This window comes from Phycodurus eques, chromosome 17, assembly GCF_024500275.1.
Source record: "Phycodurus eques isolate BA_2022a chromosome 17, UOR_Pequ_1.1, whole genome shotgun sequence".
Classification (NCBI taxonomy): Eukaryota; Metazoa; Chordata; class Actinopteri; order Syngnathiformes; family Syngnathidae; genus Phycodurus; species Phycodurus eques.
The window spans coordinates 5,259,837-5,279,907 of NC_084541.1; the positions used below are offsets into that span (position 1 = coordinate 5,259,837).

General features: G+C 42.7%; 1 protein-coding gene across 2 annotated transcripts in view; it reads right to left on the reverse strand.

Annotated features, from left to right (window-relative positions):
- opcml (opioid binding protein/cell adhesion molecule-like) overlaps nucleotides 1–20,071 on the reverse strand; it is a 263,748-nt gene that overhangs the window by 3,589 nt on the left and 240,088 nt on the right. For both annotated transcript variants that reach the window (XM_061703111.1, XM_061703112.1), the window contains exons 4-6: nucleotides 9,095–9,232; nucleotides 8,328–8,448; nucleotides 7,516–7,667 (exon numbers count right to left, since the gene is read on the reverse strand). In XM_061703111.1, coding sequence (XP_061559095.1) covers nucleotides 7,516–7,667; nucleotides 8,328–8,448; nucleotides 9,095–9,232 — 411 coding nt within the window. The remainder of the gene's footprint in view (nucleotides 1–7,515; nucleotides 7,668–8,327; nucleotides 8,449–9,094; nucleotides 9,233–20,071) is intronic.

Genomic DNA, 20,071 nt, shown 5'->3' on the forward strand with positions numbered 1-20,071 from the left:
GCTACTCGGTTGCAGCAGAGAGTAACATGAGGCATCCAAAAGAACAAGACATCTTTCACTGACAGTGCATGTAATATGTTTAGATAGACCTTCATTGAGCCTTTTGTTTTGTTTTTTTAGAAAAAAAACCCACAATTGTTAACTATTCCTAACTAAAAGGCACACAAGGAAAAACTACATTATGAAACAAAGGAGGGCGGCACGGTGAATGACTGGTTAGAGCGTCTGCCTCACAGTTCTGAGGACTGGGGTTCAATCCCTGGCCCCGCCTGTGTGGAGTTTGCATGTTCTCCCCGTGCCTGCGTGGGTTTTCTCCGGGCACTCCGGTTTCCTCCCACATCCAAAAACATGCATGCTAGGTTAATTGACGACTCTAAATTGCCTGTAGGTTTGAATATGTGCGCGGATGGTTGTTTGTGTGTATGTGCCCTGTGATTGGCTGGCAACCAGTTCAGGGTGTACCCCGCCTCCTGCCCGATGTTAGCTGGAATAGGCTCCAGCACGCCCGCGACCCTAGTGAGGAGAAGCGGCTCAGAAAATGGATGGATGGATGAAACAAAGGCACATTAGATAGAAACCATGAATGCCTCATGGAACCATGAGGCATTCTGGGAGGTCACGTTTTGCTGCATGTGAGAGTAACGAGTGACGTCAAGTATGTGTATCTCTCATGTATACAAGCAGTCAGTCAATAATGGAGAAAGGGGAGAGGCTCGCATTTTCAAGGAATCACTAGTTTGAGTTTCCATCCATCCATCTATTTTCTGAACCGCTTATCCTCACTAGGGTTCTGGGTGTGCTGGTAAAGATGAAATTATTGAGGTTCATTGTACACTCTGCTGTCGACAAAGTATTTTATAGCTTCAAAAACATTACGTCAGTTGCGAAGAAACGTTTTAAGTCGCACATTTACATTCAAGCTTACAGAGAAAGTCGCACCTGTAGTTATGAACAAAAGGTAGGTATGACATGCCCCTTGCTGCATGACTACGCCTCCACTTGCTTGTGGAGTCAGCGCATTTCATGTTTGTGGACGGCAGGAAAACCAAAATAACAAGAATGCATGCACATTGCATACTGTACAATGATCAAAACGAGGAACTAGTAGTAACCTTTTAAAGGTAAGCTATACTGTATATGTACCGTAAATCTCATGTATAATACGCTCTCAAGTATAATACTCCCATCCCAAAATTAAATCATTCAATGTACGTACCGCTTATCCTCACTAGGGTCGCGGGAGTGCTGGAGCCTATCCCAGCTATCTTCGGACGAGAGGCGGGGTACACCCTGAACTGGTCGGCAGCCAATCGTAGGGCACATATAAACAAACAACCATTCACACTCACAGTCATACCTACGGACAATTTAAAGTCCTCAAATAACCTACCATGCATGTTTTTGAGATATGGGAGGAAACTAGAGTACCCGGAGAAAACTGCAACAGGCGGGGCTGGGATTTGAACCCCAGTCCTCAGAAGTGTGAGGCAGATGTGCTAACCAGTCGCCCACTGTGCCGTCCCCCCAAAATAGAAATCAGGAACACCTTACTTCCTATGTATAATGCGCACCCATGACTTTCTATCCATTGATATATTTTTATACAATAAATGTTAGTGGTGATTCCCTCCGAATTTGTCTTTCTAACTAAGTCTGATCAGGTCATGTGCCCAAAAAAGACAGCCAAAATCTGCAGCGGGTGGATAAACATGCATAAATTCTATTAACATTCACATTATTTCAACTATTTATGATATTGGCGGCTAACTTACTCAAAAGAGCATTTTTACAACTATACAATGGCGCGAGGCACGCTGGGAAATCTTCTGATAGCGACGTCACTGTTGAGTCACTCTTGACGTCATCGTGGCAGCTTTACTATACCTATGTATGATGGTGCACTATTGACTTTAGAAGATTTTTTGGGGAAAGAAATTATCAGTGAGAAATTACGGTAGCAGCAGGGTAGAAAACAAGGTACTGATGGAGTGCTACTATCTTAGTAACCCCAGTGAAAGGGGATATATGCAGAGAATGTGGGAGGATTGGACTCCTTGGAACCCCACATCCACAATGAGTAGGAAACAACTATGGTGGCTCAGTTTTTTAATATCAGCGAAGGGGAACTTACTATCACAGTTAGAGATAGATGAGGTTCAATGTACCTCATCTGTGGTACAAAGATAGGTACTGCAAGGGGGAGCCAGGACAAAAGGTCATTGTGTCGAGATTGGTTTCCAAGCACCACAAACAGAACAGGTCAATACAAGAGCAATTGCCCTGAGAGAGAAGATCATGAAGTCCTGGGGGAACTCAGCTACCTCCTGCTTGCCAAGGCTAAAGAAAGAAGTACTATTCCTCCTGTTGTCCCTACTGAATGACATCAATTCAGCACTGCTAAGCATCCTGACCAAGAACATCACCGAGACCAATCGGCTAATATATGCAGCGGTATAAGTTATCCCAGAGATGGCAGGAGCAAGGACAACCTCCATGGAAGAGGTTTGAGGCAAAAATAAGGGCGACCGGGAGAGACGTTAGCCTCCTAACAGAGCAAAGCAGAAGGTGTGAAACTTAAGATAGAACTGCCCAGACTGACAAGCAGAGCACAGCAACCTCCCGGAAGAAGAAGCAGTAGCCATAACACTGGCAGATATCCAAGCAACAGTGTCTAAGATGAAAAGTTGGACAGCACCAGGGCCAAACATGATTCACACCTACTGGCTAAAGAAGCTAACTGCTCTCCATGAATGCCTGGCAGTACAAATGTACAAGCTCCTAACATCGGTGAGCCACCCAGAATGGCTAACCCAAGTTTGGACAGTCCTCATCATGAAGGACCCCCAGAAGGGAACAACACTATTAAGCTACCAGCCTATAACCTGGCTCAGCACCAAATGGAAGCTCATATCAGGCATCATAGCGGCTAAAATGAGGAGGCATATGGATCTGTACATGCAGAGCACAGAAAGGCTGACACCAGGGGAGCCAAACATCTGCTACTGGTCGACAGGGCAATTGCCCAAGACTGTAAAACCAGAAGTACCAACCTGTGAACTGCCTGGATTGACCACAAGAAAGCCTACGACTCGATGCCACATACATGGATACTGGAGATCAACAGCATTCTAAGAACATTAATCAATAACTACATGAGGAAGGCAACTAAAAAAGCAACTAAAAGCCATTGCACAGGTGAACATCAAATGTAGCATTTTCCAAGAAGATGCTCTGGTCCACACTGCTGTTCTAGATAGGGCTGAGCCCCCTAGGTAAAATCATAACCAAGAGTGGTTTCGGGTATCAGTTCAGAAGTGGAACAACGATCAGCCACGAATGAGCGTGACATCGACTCCCTGATCTACCTCACAAGAATATACAGCAATGACACTGGAATTTCATTCACACTTGATAAGTCTTTCACAGGCAATGGCAACCATGAGGAGGTAACTCGAAGAACAGCCATAGCCAAATACCTAAAAGCGGGTGAGTTGGATCCTGACTGAATGGCAAGAATTAGATCCAGGCTATTAATACTGTGCACTAATCAGATACCCCGCTGGCATAATACCCTGGCCACTGGAAGAGATGCAAGGCAATGACATCAAGACAATAAAGCTCCTTACAATGCACTGAGGGTTCCACCCCATATTCAGCATCCTGAGGCTGTGCACAAATCAGAAAGAGGGGGGCAAGGGTTAGCGAGCATCACAGGCATTATCCAAGAGAAAACAACAGGTCTCAAAGAATGAAGAAGAAGATGGCCCCCATGGACGAACGACTAAAATAATTCTTCAGGCAACAGAATCCCAGTACAGAGAAGAAGCCAGAGGGGCTGTCATGGGAAGACAAGCCCCTGCATGGCATTTACCACCGACAAATTGAAGAAGTGGCTGCGATAGAGAAAATGTACCAGTGGCTGGAAAAGACTGGACTGAAACACATCACAGAGGCTCTAATCATGGCGGCATAAGAACAAGCCTGAAACACAAGATCAATAGAGGCCGAGGTCTACCACATCAGACAGGACCCCAGATTCAGGCTGTGCAAAGACTCCCCAGAGACAGTGTACCACATCAGAACAGGGTGTAAGATGCTGGCAGGCAAGGTACCAAGATCTGTACCAAATATGGACTGGAAGTCCCAGAATCAAGATGGCAGACACCACCCAAGGTTGTTGAGAACAAACAGGCTAAGATCCTGTGGGACTTCAAGATCCAGACTGACAAACTAGTGGTGGCCAACCAGCCTGACATATAGTGGTAGCGGATAAACATCAGCAGACTGCAGTCGTGATAGATGTAGCAATCCCGAGTGATAGCAACATCCAGAAAAAGGAATACAAAAACCGGTAGAAATATCAAGAACTGATTGAAGAACTTGAGAAAATTGGAATGGTGAAGGCCAGGGAGGATGGCTTCAAAATCCAAAAATCCGGTCAGTCTGTGGAGAGTTTTAATGTTCTCCTAGTGCCTGCTGTGGGTTTTCCATGGGTCCTCCGGTTTCCTCCCACATTCCAAAAACATGCATGGTAAGTTAATTGAAGTTTCTAAATTGCCCATGGATGTAAATGTGAGTGTGAACGATTGTTTGTCTATATGTGCCCTTTATCTGGCCAGTTCAGTGTGTACCCCGCCTCTCGCCCAGAGTTAGCTGAGATAGGCACCAGCACGCCCGCGACCCTAGTGAGGATAAACGAGATGGAAAATGGATGCATGGATGAAAAACTTTATTCTTCACATTTTTGTGAAAAATACACTTCAAATAAAGTATTGGCAAAACCGGTGGCCATTTTCACGTTGAGGCAGAGTTGTCGCCATTTGCTGAATGTAATTTATAAAGTTACTTGTTATCTAACTTAGTTACTTTTAAAATCAAGTAATCAGTTGAGTAAATAAATTACTTTTAAATCCAAGTAATCAGTGAAGTCATTAAGTCAGTTCATGTTAACTGTGGCATCACTGGTCATACACGACATAAATTCCTTCAACCTGTATAATGTTAAACATCCATCCATCCATGCATTTTCTGTACCACTTATCCACATTACGGTTGTGGGTGTGCTGGAGCCTATCCCAGCTCTTCGGGCGAGAGGGGGGTACACCCTGAACTGGTCGCCAGCCAATCGCAGGGCACATATAAACAAACAACCATTCACACTCACATTCACACCTACGGGCAATTTAGAGTCGCCAATTAACCTGGCAGGAATGTTTTTTTGGGGGGATATGGGAGGAAACAGGAGTACCTGGAGAAAACCCAAGCAGGCACGGGGACAACATGCAAACTACACACAGGTGAGGCCGGATTTGAACCCCGGTTCGCAGAACTGTGAGGCAGATGTGCTAACTAGTTGTCCACCATGCCGCCATTATTAGACATGTTAAATTAATTATACTGTGGAACAAAGCTAAGGTATCAGTAGATAACCACCAAAGCATAAGGAAACCTTATAATTGAGATTTATTTTTCAAATATTAAATTCATCCAAGGGATCCAAGAAGCAAGCAATTCAATTCGTGAGACATTTCAACCAGGTTTTTCAGCATGACACGTACACATTTCAGTATAACACAACAGATAGTCCCCTCCTTGAGCCCTCACCCAATAATGGTGGAGGTGTTTGGGTGTCCCAATGATCCTAGGAGCTAAGTTGTCTGGGGCTTTATGGCCCTGGCAGGGTCACCCATGACAAAGAGGTCCTAGGTGAGGGACCAGACAAAGTACGGCTCAAAGACCCCTGATGATGACGACAATAATTAGATCTTGCCCGGACTCGGGTAACCGGGGCCCCCCTGTGGAGCCAGGACTGGAGGTGGGGCTCGAAGGCGAGCGCCTGGTGGCCGGGCCTGCACCCATGGGGCTCGGCTGGGCACAGCCCGAAAGGGTAACGTGGGTCCCCCTTCCCATGGGCTCACCACCTGTGGGAGGGGCCATAGGGGTCGGGTGCAATGTGAGCTGAGCGGTGGCCGGAGGCAAGGACCTTGGCGATCCGATCCCCGGCTACAGAAGCTGGCTCTAGGGAGATGGAATGTCACCTCTCTGGCAGGGAAGGACCCTAAGCTGATCTGTGAGGTCGAAAAGGTCTGACGAGATATAGTCGGGCTCACCTCCACACATGGCTTGGGCTCTGATACCAGTCCTCTTGAGAGGGGTTGGAGTCCCTTCCACTCTGGAGTTGCCCACGGTGAGAGGCGCCTATCAGGTGTGGGTATACTTATTGCCCCCCAGCTTGGCACCTGTACATTGGGGTTTACCCCAGTGGACTGGAGAGGAGCCTCCCTTCGCCTTCGTGTGGGGGTACAGGTGCTGACTGTTGTTTGTGTGTATGCACCAAACAGCAGTTCAGAGTACCCACCTTTTTTGGAGTCTTTGGAGGGGGTGCTGGAGAGCGCTCCCGCTGGAAAGTCCATCGTTCTGCTGGGGGACTTCAATGCTCACGTGGGCAATGACAGTGGGACCTGGAAAGGTGTGATTGGAAGGAACGGCCCCTCCCGATCAGAACCCGAATGATGTTCTGTTATTGGACTTCTGTGCTCATCACGGATTGTCCATAACGAACATGTTCAAGCATAAGGATGTCCATATGTGCATTTGGCACCAGGACACCCAAGGCCGCAGTTCGATGATCGACTTTGTGGTCGTGTCGTAGGACTTGCGGCCGGATGTCTTGGATACTCTGGTGAAGAGAGGGGCGGAGCTGTCAACTGATCACCACCTGGTGGTGAGTCGGCTCCGATGGTGGTGGAAGATGCCGGTCCGACCTGGCAGACCCAAACGTATTGTGAGGGTCTGCTAGGAACGTCAGGCAGAGTCCCCTGTCAGAAGGACTTTCAACTTGCACCTGCGGCAGAACTAGAAAAGGTCATGTTCTCCAGCAATAATTTTTTCTTGACTTTTTTTGTTATGGAGGATTTTAGAGTGCTCATTCCATATTTTTTAGAAAATGTCACAAAGATGGCGGCCACTTGCCATGTTGCTATACTAAGTCATGGATGGCAGTGAATTTCCTCCAGCTCAACAACTAAAACAAAGGTTTTAGTTGTTGGTCCTGAAGCCAAGAGAGAGAAACTGTTACCGAAACCACAAGATTCCAAACCACCATAATGTGCAAAGAACCTGGGCGTCATTTTATTCTCTGATCTTAGTTTTATTCCACACATCTACAATGTAACTAAGATTGATTTTTACCATCCTTTTCTCTTTTTTCTTTTATTGCCTGTCGTTTAGATTATTGCAATGCCGTGCTCTTGGGTCTTGCCAAAATGACCATCTCTAATCGACAACTGCAGAACTCACCTGCTCGCACTAAAAATCTGCAATATAGCGGGATTGCAAAACCAGAACCGTGATATTGCGTAGGATTACTGTATCTGTATTCCGTGATGGTAAATTGCAGGGACTCATCATTGTTCCTGGGTTGGGACTCATTGTTTCCATGAAATGTGCATTCCGGGACTCAGTCTCAAGTGTGAAATAATCTATGCAAGGTATAAATTAACCAGCTAAACTCACCATAAAGAATTATGCTGGCATTAGTGATCCCCATGGTGTTCACGGCAACACATGTGTAGTTCCCATAGTCTTCCTCGGAAACATTGAAGAAGATGAGCATTGACTGTTTGCCTTGATTCTCTATCCTTATCCCATTTATTCCATTGAAAAGCCTGAAAGAGAGGGGCAACACAACGAAGTCTTTTGTTAACAAAGAAAAATTAAGTGTTTTCTCTAACTGACTCACTTTAGAGCTTTGAACAAAGCAGGTAATCTACTTTAAATTCATGTAATGTCTATATTTTTTTATAAAAAAAACATTCCCATAGAAATTAAATCAGAATAGGCATATGACAAAGATAGTCTTGGTTGAAACTGCCGTACAAGCTTAACAGTTTCTCATTAAAATTGTATTACATTCATGTATAATTGCTTATTGGATATTAATCTGACAAATTTGCAGTATTAGCCTAATGTCCAATCCTGTTAAATACACTACTCATGAAAGTTAGTAATATTGGGATTTTGGGTGAAAATTCGTAAAAAGCACTATGATCTTCACAGGTGAACTTAACTTGACCATCTCTATAATTTTTTTCAATGAAAGTTCAGCTGTTCAATACCTCAGTGCATCTTTAACAAGGAGCTGAACGGCAACATTCACTATTCATGGATCAAATACCTGTTGAGAATTTTTAATCTGAGGAAAATGCATTTTAATTTTAAACAGGATACAAAGTGTGTTTAAGTAGAGTCACAAGCTCATACACTCGGAATTGATGTGTTTGTGCATCAATGTACAGTATTCCATAGAGTTTCAAGGAGAAACTTGCCTACGATCCTCTTTGTACCATTCAAAATCTGCTCGAGGGACAGCAGAGGCTTCACATTGAAGGACTCCTTTTTGTCCAACTGCAGTACCTGTACCCCTTGCCTTCGAAATTAAGGGAGGATCTAAAAATGAATGAAAAAAATGTTAAGAAGAAGAATCACCTTTTATTGTCATGAACTACAGTACAGAATAGTTTTTTGTCGCTCCACCATATTTCAGATATCAGATTTATGCAGTGCAGTTAAAGATATTTAACAATAACTATTTATTACATTCTAGACATACTGTATATAAACATTAAAATATACAAGTTATGTTTTTCTGTGTAGAAAGGGTAGGCGGTCCGACACCCTGACAATCCTAACCCAATGTTAAACCACGCAGTGATACTGATGAGTGGTTCAGTGGCAGTTGCTGTGCAGTGCCAATCACCGCTGGATAGATAAACCCTTTTTTCATTCAAATCAAATGTAAAATAACGTAAATGTAAATTTAAAAATTTGGCATGATGACCTTTTTTTTATTTGTCTGGTGGTGGTGGACAATGAACAAGGATACATGTCAATGTGATTCAAAGAGGTCCTCATGATTACAAAACCCCTATAATATTGTATATCGATGAAGCTGACCCAACAAATTTCAAAGTATGTACTAATTGTACATGAGAAGAGAAAATCTGTAAGGCACAAAGAATTCATGCACCTTTTGTATGTCACTACCACCCACCACCCTAATTGTTGTTGGATAAAGTGATTGTTTAATCCTTACAGTTGACTGCGACCTGCATTGTCCTGACATCAGGGGCTGATATGCCATTTGAAGCAATGCACTCATATGATCCGGACTGATCTTTGGTGATGGCAACCAGTTCCAGATGCTCTCCCTCTGTGACAAATGTATGAAAGCCTGTAAAAAGGAAAGGAAGAAGGATATTTGCATTAGAAAATTGACTTTTACTGATATGGTCTATGAAATTTAGTTTCACATGAAAAAGACCAGTGTCTCCAGACCAGCCATAGAGAAATGTATCAATTACTTTATCATGCTTTCATTCATCCATACATGCTATTTTTATCCATGTCCATGTCCTTGTTATGCAGTAATTGTTAATTCAGGGGCACGGTGGCCGACTGCTTAGAGCATCTGCCTCACAGTTCTGAGGACCGGGGTTGAATCCCAGGCCCCGCCTGTGTGGAGTTTGCATGTTCTCCCTGTGCCTGCGTGGGTTTTCTCCGGGCACTCCAGTTTCCTCCCACATCCCAAAAACATGCATGAATTGGAGACTCTAAATTGCCCGTAGGTGTGAATGTGACTGCGAATGGTTGTTTGTTTGTGCCCTGCGACAGCCTATGACGTCAGCAATGGCGACCCCCCCCCCTCCCCCCACCAAGGAAAAACTCATCGGATCTAGAGGATTCACGTAAATGGCCTATATTGAGTTCAAAACGTTGAATTTCGCCGAAAGGCAACTGATTTGCATGTATCTTATAAAGATTCCACTCCCCTCCATCACAACCGTGTATGAGAAGTGGAAATTGATGGAGATACAGATATCAGATTTCTACCTGTTTGTGAGCATGCGGTAATGGACATTCTATCCCCAATATTTCCTGAGTTGTGGTGTCCTTGAGCAAACACTGATACCCAGAACTGCTCCCCAGACAGTTAAGTAGCCCTCTGCTCCAGTGTGTGTTTGCTGTGTCAACAACTGTGATGGATTGAATGCAGAGGGAACATTTTGTGTGCATGTGTTCACGACAATAAAATCGTCTTCTTTTTCTTTAACAATGATCATGGTAATGATTTCTCACAGTATTTATTAACAATGATTTAGGAATCAGATAAATATCAATAGTCAACACTTTTTCTCTGCAAGTGTAGGAAATCACAATGTCACATTTTCATCGCCACTAGCAAGTTGTTTACGAGTCATGAACTACATTGCACCATCCATCCATCCATTTTCTTTACCGCTTATCGTCACTAGGGTCGCGGGCGTGCTGGAGCCTATCCCAGCTATCTTCGGGTGGGAGGCGGGGTACAGCCCTGAACCAGTCGCCAGCCAATCGCAGGGCATATAGAAACAAACAACCATTCGCACTCACATTCACACCTACGGGTAATTTAGAGTCTTCAATCAACCTACCACGCATGTTTTGGGATATGGGAGGAAACCGGAGTGCCCGGAGAAAACCTACCCAAACACGGGAAGAACTTCACACAGGTGGGGCCGGGATTTGAACCCCAGTCCCCAGAACTGTGAGGCAGATGACATATTTTGTACAAATGTTTTTAAAATTAGGTAACGTACAAAGATCTTCTTTCACATTTTTAAGTCATCAGTGTTTTTAACTCTCAAATCTGAAGCAATTTTAACAATTTTTCAATATTTGAATGGAATTTTGCCATGGCACAGTCATGCTGCCACTGAGAACATCTCTGTTTCTTTGTCTGTTATTGGGAAGCGTGGCATTGCATGTTGGCTACCAGTGTGGTGTAACTTGACACTGCAACTCTGAGTGACTTCTGCAGGTATCCATCAGTGAGGTGTGTTCTGTGTTTGTTTTTGACGAAGTTCATGATTCAGATTCGTACAGATCGGTTGAGCCAAACAAGCTTGTAACCTTCACAGCTGCTGTACATACATCCCTGCACTTTTCTGCGTCTACAAGACGCCAAAGGATTGGTGCAGGCGGATAGGCTTTGAGGTTCAGATCATTTTGCAATGTTACAATTTCAATCTCCACCTGTCCAGCATCCAAGCTGAACATTGCACTTAGTTGCTCAGCAATGTACAGCATGTTGTGTCCATGTTTATGAAAGGGTTGGAAATGAACAACACACAAGGCTCAAGCTGACAAAGGTCACAAAACCAGTTATCAAACTCTTGCCGCAGTCTGTTTATGATTTGAGAGTACTTTTCTACAACTTTTTCAAGTCTCAGATGCAAAAGCATTGTCTTTCAGCACCATCTGCATAGAAGGAAAGTGCAGCACCTTTTTTCTCTGTAAAACCCCAGAGAAAATGTCCATCTGAGCTTTACATGCATTTAGAGCACTTATCATATCAGTCTTACCTTTGCCTTGCAGTTCACAGTTCAAATGGTTCAGTTTCACAGTAATGTCTGTTAAAAATGCAAGGTCAAATGTCCACTCAGTGTCCTCCAGTAGCAATATGTCTTTGCTTTTGGATTGTATGAACTCTGATTTCTCTCAAAAGTGAAAAAAATAATAATAATTCGTCCCCTGCTGAGCCATCGGATTTCTGTGTGTAGTCATGTGCTCAAAAACGATCACTTTTGCACGTAACATCTGCATGTCAATGATGCAGTGGTAATGGAGAAACTTTGGGAACTGTGTGTCACCTTTACATGACTGTAAAGCAACGGATCCTGTACGTTGGCTGATCATACCAGCTGCCCCGTCTGTAGTCACCGATAAAATATTTTTCAACGGTACCTTTTTCTCCCGAAAAATTCCTTCACTGCGTTACAGATGTCAACTCCCTTCATCGTTGTCTTTAAGGGCAGTAGTGTCAAAAGTTCTTCTTTTGTGGAAAAATCATAAAACACTATTCGGATGAACACCATTAGCTGCACTTGTACTGCTGCTGTCCACGGGCTCGTCACACTAAATGAAAGAACTTGTCCGCCCATTGACTGTGGAAGTTATATGTTTTCGTTCTTTTGGCTAACATTTTTTTGGGGGGGTTAAATCATCTCAATGTTGTTGTGCCTGCTTGCTTCTCTCCACAAATGCTACAGTTTGGTCACACGCTTGAATACGAACTTAGAACACAACTGTTTTTTTAAATATATATTGTAATTTCCAAAGTTACACCAATTTAAAAATAGCAACAAAAAATGCTAGATGCAGCACTGTTAAGTGGCACTTTTTCAAACTTTTTAATTGTTTTTTTTTTTTTAGAATAGTGACACAGCGGCACGGTGTACGACTGTTTAGCACACCTGCCTCACAGTTTGGGATCGAGGTTCAATCCCCGTCCCCGCCTGTGTGGAGTTTGCGTGTTCTCCGTGCCTGCGTGGGTTTTCTCCGGGCACTCCGGTTTCCTCCCACATCCCAAAAACATGCATGGTAGGTTGATTGGAAACTCTAAATTGCCCTTAGGTGTGAATGTGAGTGCGAATGGTTGTTTGTTTCCATGTGTCCTGCGATTGGCTGGCGAGCAGTTCAGGGTGTACCCCACCTCTCGCCCGAAGATAGCTGGGATAGGCTCCAGCAGCCCGTGACCCTAGTGAGGATAAGCGCTAAAAGAAAATGGATGGAGAATAGTGACAGAAAAAAGTTAAGAAGCATCACACTGGTGAACTATTTTTAGAACAGGTTTGCGGGCGACTCATTGGGTGCTGCGTTGGTTAGCTTTGGTCTTTAGTCTTTCATACTGTATCTTTGTCCTTAGTCTAAATCATACTGTGCGCTTAGCCATAATCTAAATAATACCGTACATTTGTCCATAATCTATAAATATCATATTTTTTCATAATTTATATCTCTAACATACTGTCAATTTTTCCATTGCCAGATCTACTGTACATATGTCCCTCTGCAATATGTCCTTCAATAGTACTTAATAGCAATCATATTTTTGCCCTTTGAAAGCTGTTGGTGCTGCTGACAGTTGTTTTAGGGTTTGTCTTTACACCTCTCAAAATGTTCCTGAAGTCAACTGCTGTTGTTTCCTTGGTCGAACCGTTTGACATCTGTTTCTTGCTGTATATACCAACGGTTTCTTACTTCATTCATTTCTTCATTATTGTCTATGTTTCTGCAATGGTTGTACAACCCCAATTCCAATGAAGTTGGAACGTTGTGTTAAACATAAATAAAAACAGAATACAATAATTTGCAAATCATGTTCAACCTATATTTAATTGAATACACTACAAAGACAAGATATTTAATGTTCAAACTGATAAAGTTATTGTTTTTAGCTAATAATCATTATATTGGAATTTTATGGCTACAACACGTTCCAAAACATCTGGGACAGGGTCATGTTTAACACTGTGTTACATCACCTTTTCTTTTAACAACATTCAATAAACATTTGGGAACTGAGGAGACGAATTGTTGAAGCTTTGTTAGTGGAATTCTTTCCCATTCTTGCTTGATGTACAGCTTCAGTTGTTCAACAGTCCGGGGTCTCCGTTGTCGTATTTTACGCTTCATAATGCGCCACACATTTTCAATGGGAGACAGGTCTGGACTGCAGGCAGGTCAGTCGAGTACACGCACTATTTTACTATGAAGCCACGCTGTTGTAACACGTGCAGAATGTGGTTTGGCATTGTCTTGCTGAAATAAGCGGGCGCGTCCATGAAAAAGATGTTTCTTGGATGGCAGCATATGTTTTTCCAAAACCTGTATGTACCTTTCAGCATTAATGGTACCTTCACAGATAAGTAAGTTACCCATGCCATTGGCACTAATACAGCACCATACAATCACAGATGCTGGCTTTTGAACTTTGCGTCCATAACAGTCCGGATGGTTCTTTTTCACTTTGGCCCGGAGGACACGACGTCCACAATTTCCAAAAACAATTTGAAGTGTGGACTCGTCGGACCACAGAACACTTATCCACTTTTCATTAGTCCATCCATGAGCTCGGGCCCAGAGAAGCCGGTGCCGTTTCTGGTTGTTGCTTATAAATGGCTTTTGCTTTGCATAGTAGAGTTTCAAGTTGGATTTACGATGTAGCGCCGAACTGTATTTACTGACATTGGTTTTCTGAAGTGTTCCTGAGCCCATGTGGTGATATCCTTTACACATTGATGTCGGTTTTTGATGCAGTGCTGAGGGATCGAAGGTCACGGGCAGTCACTGTTGGTTTTCGGCCTCGCCGCTTACATGCAGTAATTTCTCCAGATTCTCTGAACCTTTTGATGATATTATGGACCATAGATGATGAAATCCCTAAATTCCTTGCAATTGTACGTTGAGGAACGTTGTCTTTTTTTCTCATGCACTTGTTCACAAAGAGGTGAACCTCACCCCATCTTTGCTTGTGAATGACTGAGCAATTCAGGGAAGCTCCTTTTATACCCAATCATGGCACCCAATTAGCCTGTTCACCTGTGGGATGTTCCAAACAGGTGTTTGCATTCCTCAACTTTCTCAGCCTTTTTTGCCACCTGTCCCTGCTTTTTTGGAACGTGTTGCACCATAAAATTCTAAGTTATGATTATTTGCTAAAAACAATAAAGTTTATCAGTTTGAACATTAAATATCTTGTCTTTGTAGTGTATTCAATTTAATATAGGTTGAACATGATTTGCAAATCATTGTATTCAGTCTTTATTTATGTTTAACATAATGTTCCAACTTCATTGGAATTGGGGTTGTAATTGATTTCCACCTTCTCTCATTTTCACAATTGCTTGATACCCACCCATATACAGGCAGCTCTCTGGGTTTGATGTTGGTTACGTCTGTAAATGTAAATTAAGTCTCCACAGACAAGAGCCAAATTCAAAACTGAGGTTAGACATTGTTTTGCTATTTGTTTTAAATAATCAAGATAACAGGACACACATGGACAGCAAAGCACACTTGTCATTTGCATGTTCCAACAGTTTTGCTCATTCAAGGGGAGTTGTTTACCGTCATTATCCAGGAAAATAAAATTTATCTAAGAAGCATTGTCTTGTACCAGATGAAACCCTTCTAATTGTTATATTGTTTTTCAGATAGGAAGATTTGTATACAGTATTGAACAAATTTCTGACAAATTTGCATGACATATCGTTGGGAGTGCTGCAAGATGATATAAAGTTCTGCTTTGGTAGGGAAAGAGCTGTAATGCTTTGTCTTTTGCTCCCAGAATGATGTCAAAAGAAGGACAGCTAATAACAACTCTGAACCACAAGTGTTTTTTTCCTTAAGCTGAAAGTGATTTTGTTGCTAGGTTACTGTAAGTCTTTTTACTGTTACCATGGTGTCCTAAATGCTGAATAGAATAGGTGACTGCGAAGGCCAACTACTGTCTAAAAAGAAAACCTGTCCAAATGAAGGCTAAAAACAACACACTTTGAAAGTACTATTGCGCTCATTTTTAGTTTACCCAATGAGGCCTGTTTTACTGTAACAATTTGTTGGATTTCATCATAACACAGTACAGATCCAGTTAAACTTTCGGAGACTTTCATGGAATTCAAAAGTATGTCTAAATGACTGATACTCTATTACCTTGCCTTGTTATCCATCCATCCATTTTCTGAGCCGCTTCTCCTCACTAGGGTCGCGGGCGTGCTGGAGCCTATCCCAGCTGTCATCGGGCAGGAGGCGGGGTACACCCTGAACTGGTTGCCAGCCAATCGCAGGGCACATAGAAACAAACAACATTTCGCACTCACAGTCATGCCTACGGGCAATTTAGAGTCTCCAATTAATGCATGTTTTTGGGATGTGGGAGGAAACCGGAGTGCCCGGAGAAAACCCACGCAGGCACGGGGAGAACATGCAAACTCCACACAGGCGGGGACGGGGATTGAACCTCACACCTCAGAACTGTGAGGCTGACGCTCTAACCACTGTGAGTGCGAATGGTAGTCTGTTTCAATGATGTGCCCTGCGATTGGCTGGCAATCAGTTCAGGGTGTACCCCGCCTCCTGCCCGATGACAGCTGGGATAGGCTCCAGCACGCCCGCGACCCTAGTGAGGAGAAGCGGCTCAGAAAATGGATGGATGGATGGATGGACTTCTGATTGGACTCTCTCAAAGAGCATTGAAGATCATGCAGCTCATTCAGAATGCTGCAGCTCGGGTTCTGACCACAACAAAGAGGTCAGAACATATTACTCCAATTCTAAAGTCTCTATACTCGCTCCCAGTCATCTTTAGAATCAGTTTTAAAGTTCTGCTACTGGTCTATAAATGACTAAATAGTTTAGGTCCTGAATACATGAAAGAAATGCTATTGGAATATAAACCCAGTAGGGCTCTGAGATCTACAGACTCAGGTCAAACAGTGGAGCACAGAGTCCAAAAGAAACATGGGGAAGCAGCATTTAGCTGTTATGCTGCACACAAATGGAATAAGTTGCCAACAGAAGTGTCGTCAACCCCAAGTGTGAATGTTTTTTAACTCCACGTTAAAAAACTATTTTTTCTCATGCTTTTTAGAGCATTTCCACATTTAAATATTTCTTGCACTGTACTTTTTTTTCTTTGTTTTTAAATTCTTTTAATCATGTAAAGCACATTGAGTTACCTTGTGTATGAAATGTGCTATATAAATGAATTTGCTTTGCTTTTGTTGTATACTGTTTTGCTCTATGGCACATATTATTTTTATATTTTCTTATTATAAGTGCTGTCAATAGAAAAAATCACTAATTAATCAAACGATTGTCTGCAATTAATCTCGATTAATCGGAATTTATTCCCCATTCATTTGCAACATCCACCAAATGGTAAGCGCATGCCTCAATGTAGTGTCGTTCCTCTGTTTTACGTACAGTAAGTGCAAATAACTACAGATTGTCTGTAATTAATCTCGATTAATCGGAATTTATTCGCCATTCATTTGCAACATCCACCAAATGGTAAGCGCATGCCTCAATGTAGTGTCGTTCCTCTGTTTTACGTACAGTAAGTGCAAATAACTACAGAGTCCATTCTTTGTCAAAAAAGTACGCTGTGACCCACAAGTAGTTATCATTGTTCACAGAAGTGGTCACCCGTGAGAGTGATGTTCTTCCTCAAGCACGTTCCTCCGCCAAGCCTTCTTGTCATCATACAAAGTGAGTATTCTTGACACTAGGTCTGCAGCCAGCTAATATTTTAGTATTTGAGTATCCTACTAAATTTTTATCGAATAATCGAGTATTCGGATGAATTATATTTTTGCTTGGTTAAAATTATGAATAGACAAGAAAAAAAATCATTTCACTAACAAATGAACGACCAATTGTTTTTTTCATCCATAATTAACATTTCTTTCCCAAATTCACATTCCGCAGTTAAGTGTATTTTTTGTATATAATTTTTTTCAGTGAGGCAATTTCAAACACAAATAAAAAAATATATATACAACACACATATATATAGATTTCAGTTGAAACTTAGCATTTTTTCTTCTTAGCGTTCTTAGCATTTCTTATAAGTATAAAAAACTACTACAAGGCATTAAATAAAAGGCATAAGGAGCCTGTTGTGCAACTAGCTAGCATTTTCAATAATAACAACAGTAGGTTCGTGGCTGTGCGTTTATGAGATTAGACCAGACTAACTAACTTAAAATGAAGATGAAAAATTAAAACACCTCTATAGGAAACACAAATATTACTTGAATAATTTTTTTGACAAACTTTGCCACTTGCTATTTTTTTTCAACCAACAGTACTTTGACTCAAAATGTAGCCACTTCCAGATACGATGCAAATACACTGGCCATATGTCTCACAGTGTTTAAATCACTGAGCAAAACTGTCCCTTGACGAATATGACGAGTACCCTGAATGAAGTGATATTATAGTTGCACACATACTCCACTTGTCACCATCGTAATAAAGTGGCCACAATTTCAACAGTAGTCATAATGAATAGAACCTTAGCCTTCCCAAGGGCTAACGTTATGCTAGTAAGTTGCATTAACGTTAAACTCACTGATTTGTGTGATGTTAAACTTGGGTCTTCCACCGCATTGACTTCCTGGTACGGGCCTAGCTGACTGGCTTCTATCAGGAGTCCAACCGTCTGTTATCTGCTGATTGGCTGCTGTGAGGAGACAACAATTTCAAATCCTGCTGCTGTCAGTTGGTCGGAAGCCCTGTTGGACAGCTGTCACGTCGATCCTCGTTGCCCCAGTTCATGGGTTTTTTGTTACTGAAAAGCCTCGCTAGTAAGATAGTTTTGTTTGTTTGTTAAGTTAATATTGCAGTATTTCATCCCATTGTTGGTGAGCGTTTTGTGTTTATTCCTGAATTGAGAGATTTTGTTAACCACCCATACATACACACAAAGCCATAAGAGTAAGCTGCCATTTTCTTTGGAACTGTTTTCTCCTGTTTTTGATTGTAGGAAGTTAAGTTTAATAAATGTACAGTATGTTGGTTTCATTTTATTTCATGTAGAGTTTAGAAAGTGAATTGGTTCAAGTTAGACATGCTTTGTTTGTTACTTTGGCCTTGGCTTACCCCGAAGGAACGCTTCATTTTTCCCGTGTAAATATTATATATATATATATATATATATATATATATATATATATATATATATATATATAAAGTCCAGCGTGCAGTCTACTGAAGTACAGATTGGTGCATATTTGGGTTTAAATGAACGGTAACAGGAACTCTCACCTCTATGCATTGTTTACCGTACATCCTCAGTCCAGCTCGCACCCAGCCTCCTTTACCAATGTTTGTCTGTCCGTTGTTCTGTAGTTAGACCCCTCTGTATTGTTTCTTGTAGATTCCTCTGTTAGATTTCATTAAATTTTCTATAAAAACCCACTGCTTGTATGGGTCGTGTGTTTGGATTCGAATGTGCTTCCTATTTCCAAATCTGTTGTCGAAGATGAATGGCTTGCCAAAAAAAAATAAAAAATAAGCTACTGTACCAAAAATAGCATGTTCCAGACTCCAGAGACTTGTGTGTTGTATTCCTCTGAAAGTTAACACTGCCACCATGCTGCTCTCTCTCTGCGGAAACCTCTATGTGAGAACTCCTGCCGTAATGGCCGCCACGTCTTTATTTATTTTTCTTTTTTTTTTAACCTGTCCTGTTCAGCTGCATGACCTTGCAGAATGGTGGCTTTGTATGCCTTTTGTGCTGGAAATGTTTTGCTGTGCAACAGGGAAGTTTGAAATACTCCCTCTGCTTATTTATTTATTCATATTATTCTGATGATTATTGAAAATGCATCCGGACAGAAAGGAGCTTTAGTGGACAGAGGGACAGAGTGGACACAGGGAATATGGGCGCAGAACCCAGCAGAACAGTAGTTAGGCAGTCTAGACATTTAAGCACAAGTAACGTTACACCAGTCAAATCGTTCTTATTTGTGGATAGGGGGACACCCAGTGAGAACATCCAATACTAACCAAGAGAACAAGATGAGTGGACAGAAAGGGGCAGGACAGGACAGGATGAGGAAAATGAGCAGGGCAGCGCTACTGACGAGTGGTGTGGTGGGATTCTTTTGAGTGTCTAAACACCTGTAAGAACCTGTGAGTTGATATGTTAGTATAACCTGTGTTGGTATTTATTAGTGGTCCCACAATTAGAGCCGATGGCGTGTCTATCAAAATTATTAGCTGAATGAACACCATATAACATGCATGTTAGTCAACTGGTGTACAGAGTCGCTAAGCCGGCACAATGAGGAAGCATGGGCCTGGCCCCCTCCACCCACAAGGGGGGACCAAACCAGTGAGCCCGTCCAGTGGGGGACCCAACAAGGGGGATGCCATGACGGTCCCCAGCCCCACCGAAGCACCCCAACCAGTCCCAAAGGGAGGGATACGGGCCCCCCACGCCCAATAACCCCACCCCAGCGCGCCCCACCGCCGCCCCCACCACCCCTGGAGAGCATGGGGGCCCCAGCTACCAACAGGGCCCAACGCAGGAGCCAGCCGCAACCTGAAAACAGTCACAGCTCGCCAAAACCGAGCCCATGTTAAGCCCCGTCGTGAGCAAGGACGAGTGAAGCCACCAAGAGAGGGGAGAGGAAGGCGGACCGCCACTTCAATGCATGGCCTGGAAGTGTGCTATAATAAA